Genomic DNA, 5,577 nt, shown 5'->3' on the forward strand with positions numbered 1-5,577 from the left:
GACATCATTAATATGCTAATTTTCAGCAATCCAGAAATTATAGACCGTCCTTAAATATAACTTTAGCCTCAGATACAGCCTGGAAAAGCAACAGCTAAAAGACAAAACAAAATTCTTAGCGGGAAAAGACCCGTCGGCACAGTGCCTATGCTATCCTTAGCTTGTTTTTGTTTGGGGATTTTTCTGCAGTAGGAAGTTGTTGGTCTCAACGCTCGATTTTGTGGCGGCATCATCGCTTCTATCCATCGCCACCCTTGGGCCACTTTCTCACGATCGCATCTACTACATTCGAGCATGTTTCATTCTGAATTGACACCTCCATCAAATGAGATGCTATTAGGAAGGTTCTGTTTGCTTTTTTTTAAGGTAAAAAACCAAATAGCTTCTGCTTCTAAAATAAAGAAAAAAGGAAAAGTGCTCATCCGGTTGTATTGGAATAGCCTTGCTTTACATCCAGGGGCCGATTTCTCTCAGCTGCTCACCCACCCACCCTTTTCGGCTCCTGCCTGGCTTCTCAAACTGGGGACGTTGGGCGCGGACGCGGCGAGCATGATGTGCGTAAGGGAATCAGTTGGTGAGAAAACCAGTCTGTTAGCCTCATTCGTTTTATTCCCCGGCCAGGATAAAAAACGGAATACCCCCTTGGTCCCGACGCCATTCCCTCCCCCAGGCGGCCTCGAACCCTTGAGGACGCCAGGCCAAGCTAGGCTGGGCCCCGAGGTCAGCGCTGGGCCGCGGCCGCCTGTCTGCCCCGAGGCCTAGGCCAGAGTAGGGTACGCATAGGGCTCGGTCTGGGCATCCGAGAGGACCAGAAGACTGCGGGCCCTAAATTCCCAGCGGAACTCAAAGTTGGGGGGTTGGACGCCCAAAGCTCCAGCTCCCTCCCTCCTCCTGGAACCGTACAGCAGCATCCATCACCCACCCGCGCGCTTCCTGATCCGGGTCCGCCCGCGCGGCGCGCACATTGGCGGGGGCGGGTCACGTGGCGGTACTGGGCGGGGCGCGCGCGGGGCCGAGACCGGGGACGCACGCGCGCGCGCGGGCGAGCCGCGGGGGAGGAGCGGCGCGAACTTTGGTGGCGTCGGCGGCGGAGGGAGGGGGGAGGGGGAGGGGGAGGGGGTGGGCGCTTGACAGCGGGGGAGGGGAAAGGAGTGGAGGAAAGGGGGGATGGGAAGCGAGGCAGGAGGGGGAGGGGCCTCGGCGAGCCCAGAAAAACGACAACGCGAGAAAAATTAGTATTTTTGCACTTCACAAATTAATGACCATGAGCTCGTTTTTGATAAACTCCAACTACATCGAGCCCAAGTTCCCTCCCTTCGAGGAGTACGCGCAGCACAGCGGCCCCGGCGGCAGAGACGGCGGCCCTGGCGGGGGCTCGGGCTACCAGCAGCCCCCAGTGCCCGCGGCCCAGCACCTGCCGCAGCAGCAGTCCCAGCTCCCCCACGCGGGCGGCAGCCGAGAGCCCCCAGCCTCCTACTACGCGCCGCGGGCCGCCCGCGAGGCCTCCTATCCCGGAGCCGCGCTTTACCCCGCGCACGGTGCCGCAGACACCGCCTACCCCTATGGCTACCGCGGGAGCGCCAGCCCCGGGCGGCCGCCGCAGCCCGAGCAGCCCCCGGCCCACGCCAAGGGTCCCGCGCACGGCTTGCACGCGAGCCATGTCATGCCGCCCGGGCGGCAGCCCCCGCCGCCGCCTCCCTCGCAGCATCGTGCGGCTGCCTCCGCGCCCCCGCGGCGCTGCGAGGCGGCTCCCGCCACCCCGGGCGTCCCGGCAGGGGGCAGCGCCCCCGCGTGCCCGCTGCTCCTGGGCGACAAGAGCCCGCTGGGCCTGAAGGGCAAGGAGCCCGTGGTGTACCCCTGGATGAAGAAGATCCATGTCAGCGCCGGTACGTGGCGCCGCTGGGGAGGCGCGGGAGGGTGGGCTGGGGCCGAGCCCGGGTTCCAGGGTCGGGGCGGGGGTCGTGGGGAGAGGTCGAGGGGTAGGGGGCCTCGGGAGGGGAGCCCCCAGCTGGCTCAAGCTACAGTGGGATGTGGGTGTGTGCGCGCCAGCCAGCCGCCTGATCCCAACGTGAGAATCCTTTTGTACCCAGGGTCCCTTTATCGGGAGATTTACGAGACGCCAAACTGTTAGGGCAGTAATTATAGCCCCCATAAATTTAATTGCCCTGGCAGAGGCTTCAGGCCATGTGTCTTTGAAGCTTTTCTTCAGCCCCAATGCCCAGCACTATTCTTTATGGCTCTCGGGTGTTTCCCGTTGTCAATAGCCTGTGAAACATTTTCTTTGCCGTTTTATGTATCTTGCGTGAACTTGGTGTCAGGTTATTATATAATGATGATGTCCAATTGCTCTTCCCCCACCCCACCTTCTCTCTCCTCCTCCTTTCCCTCTCTTCCACTCCCTCCTCCTTGGCTTTCTCCTTCGGGGTTATGGGCTTTCAGTCAACCCCAGTTACAATGGAGGGGAGCCCAAACGCTCCCGAACCGCCTACACCCGGCAGCAGGTCTTGGAGCTGGAGAAGGAGTTCCACTTTAACCGCTACCTGACCCGGCGTCGCCGCATCGAGATTGCCCACACGCTCTGCTTGTCCGAGCGCCAGGTCAAGATCTGGTTTCAGAACCGAAGGATGAAGTGGAAGAAAGATCACAAACTGCCCAACACTAAGATGCGATCCTCCAACTCGGCCTCGGCCTCAGCAGGCCCACCGGGGAAACCACAAACTCAGAGCCCACACCTGAACCCGCATCCTCACCCCCACCAGGGCGCCTCCACGCCCGTTCCCTCGTCCATATAATCTTGCAGAGCTCTAGACCAGTTCTTTCCCTCACATGCTTTTCTTTCCTCTTCTGCCCCTTTCCCATCCACCCCTCCCCATCTGGACTACAACAGACCCCAAAACAAAACTCAGCTTGGTGAAAAGGATAATAAAAAGAAGACATTATCCGGGTAAGAGTGTGAGCTGGTTGCCACCCAAGAGAGGACAATGGCCAAGATGCTGGCTGGTGGAACAACCTGCTGGCCTGAACAAGGCTGCCAGGTTTGGGTACCTGAGAAGAACCACTTGGCATCAAATACTTTTGAGATGGCTAAAGTCAGTCGCACAACCCATGCTGACTGGGGACATGTACATGTATATTTGTTGCAAGCAGAAGAAATCAGACCCTTTTCCTATCTTCCTTATTTCCCCTTCCCTCATTAAGGCAGCTCATACAAGCTTGTACCGAACTGAATAAATGAGTAGACATTGTGGACGTCACAAGATTATTTAATTCTCAAAATGTACAGACCTTGATGGTAGATGCGATACATGTTAGTTTCCTTTCCTTTCATTTATTTAAAATATTGTTGTGGAGATATTGTTGTCTTATTCTGAGGCACAATCTTGGGGGAGGGGGAGTGCATTTAGACCCATGTGCAACTCTACAAATTGTGGTGTGGCTCTATAGAAAGACATGTGCTAAGAATAAACTCCGTTTAAAAAACAAAGTTCTGAGACATATTTGTGTGTTTCCTACTTTTAATTTAAAAAAAATATTCTCTCAATTGAAATGGTTGACCTTGCATGTAAAAATCCTGTAGATGGCTTGAGTTGCATTCACTTGGACTGACTGCCCACATAATTTGTTCAACTTGAGCTGAACTCTTGTCAAGTTTGACCCACTGTGGGAAAAGTTCCAAAGAGCAGGAAGGCTCTTGAGCTCTGAGAGGGCTCCTCTTCCCAAACTTGGCCAGGCTTTCAGGCTTCAAGTCTCTGTAAGGCATAGAAACGTGTCCTTCTCTGCAATGAAAGGTGAAACTGCGCAGTGCTGTGGGCCCAGGAGTTTCTGCAGCTGTTCTACATGCTGAACTCTGAGCACACTTGGAAAGAAGTGGTCTCTTTGGTATTTATTGCACCTTCACGCTTAATCTGTCTGTTTCCCTGGAGATAAAAACTAGTTTGTGCAAAGAGTTGAGATTGCTTTTTGTTTCTTGGCTGTTTTTAAGGTTCTCTTCTTCACTAACTACAGCTTGGGATTTTTGTTTGTTTCTTTTTCTTTCTTTCTTTTTTTTTTGAAGCAAGAGCTTTCAAAATAAACTGAATTTTCCCAGTACACCCTCCAGAGTTTCTTCTGAGGAAAGAAAAAGCATAATGACACCTTAAGCAAGGTAGACCTGGGAGTATTAAGTGCTGGAAGAAAGCCAATCTCTGAACTAGGGTCCCCTTCCTCAAATGCTCCCAGATCTTTCTGCCCAACCTAGAGATCTAGATTCAAAAGGTTGAAATCAAACCCCACTTCTCAATCTTCATAGCCCTAGTATTTGTTTACTGATTTACAAATTAGTAAAGAGGATTTAGACTTGGTTGTCACCGAAGGGAGTTCTCTGCAACAAGATTCAGAAAACCAACAGCCACTAGCCCCAGAATATTAGAACTGTCACCTGGCCTTGAATGAGTGTAGTTTTTAGTTCATGTAACAATTTTAGCAGAGATGGGAGGGGGGAACTCACCTACCTCTGCAGTATCAGAGGGTTTTTAAACACATTTTCCCATCAGAGGCTAACCACCCTTAGCCAGTAGTCAGTGCTGTTACCCCTTTCGCCTCGGCTGCTCTGTGTGTGATAACAGGCAGAGGTGATCGTTCTCTACCTGGGAGCAAACCAGATCTGAGAGGAAAGTGGACACCAGTCTCTGAGGGGCCACCTCCTCTCCCCAAGAAAATTCAGGGGCAAACAAATACACTCCTTCCCAAGGCAGGCCAAACCTGGCATAAAGTGCATTTTATAAGGTGCCAATGGGTGCCGGGGATTTCTGGAGGCCCTGCAACTGCTGCTAAAACTTATTAACCCTCCCCCTACTACACTCACTTGTAAAACGAAATTAAATCACGCTGAAAATAGCAATTTCCCCAGGAATCATTAATCACCTCATACAATAAATACTTCTTTGTAATTCAACAGCAATTCTGAAAGGCATTCTCTGGGAAAAGTCTGTGGAGAAGCGAGGGATCTTCTTGAAAATAATGTGGTCTCGGGCAAAGACTCAGCATCTTGGCTGTCTGCTCAAAAAATGCCTAGACTCTTGGTGAAAATTGAGTGTCGAGCTGCAAAACCTCGAATGGCAGATTATCATCATTTAAGGTAAATTCTTATATTTCTCCTTGGTAGGGAAGGAGGGGTACGGGGACACTCATTAGCTTCATACTGGGGGCACTTGTATAGGGGTGGAAGGGGTAACTTTCTTTCACTTACTCTAAATCTATCCAGGAAGAGAAGAGAGAGGATCGAGATTGTTTTTCTAATATTCCAGAACAAAATGGCAGTTTTTGCCCAAGCTGTCTTGATTGCTAAGGTATTGGTAAGTTTTACAAAGCCAAAATTACCCACAGTGATCCAAATGATTCTGTCATTTCTTCAAGTGTTTTGCCTGCTTCAGATTTGGTCTTTAAGGGAGTTTGTTATAACAGCTTAGAAAATCCCACTTTGTGCTTCAAAATCGTTCATTGTCTGCCCTTTGCTAGGGCAACCATAAGAGTTCACCCAGAGGACAAATTTTCTATCTCATTAATTTTTTTTTTAAGCGAACCCTACTGGCCCCTCAA

At 51.8% G+C, this 5,577-nt stretch overlaps 1 protein-coding gene across 1 annotated transcript; it reads left to right on the plus strand.

Annotated features, from left to right (window-relative positions):
* Positions 1–1,184: 1,184 nt before the first annotated feature.
* HOXA4 (homeobox A4) lies at positions 1,185–3,473 on the plus strand. The gene is made up of 2 exons (XM_057550517.1): positions 1,185–1,886; positions 2,440–3,473. Exons 1-2 carry the CDS (start codon positions 1,259–1,261, stop codon positions 2,790–2,792), a joined length of 981 nt encoding a protein of 326 aa, XP_057406500.1. The 5' UTR covers positions 1,185–1,258; the 3' UTR covers positions 2,793–3,473.
* Positions 3,474–5,577: the final 2,104 nt, after the last annotated feature.

The sequence above is a fragment of the Balaenoptera acutorostrata genome, chromosome 7, assembly GCF_949987535.1.
Source record: "Balaenoptera acutorostrata chromosome 7, mBalAcu1.1, whole genome shotgun sequence".
Taxonomy (NCBI): domain Eukaryota; kingdom Metazoa; phylum Chordata; class Mammalia; order Artiodactyla; family Balaenopteridae; genus Balaenoptera; species Balaenoptera acutorostrata.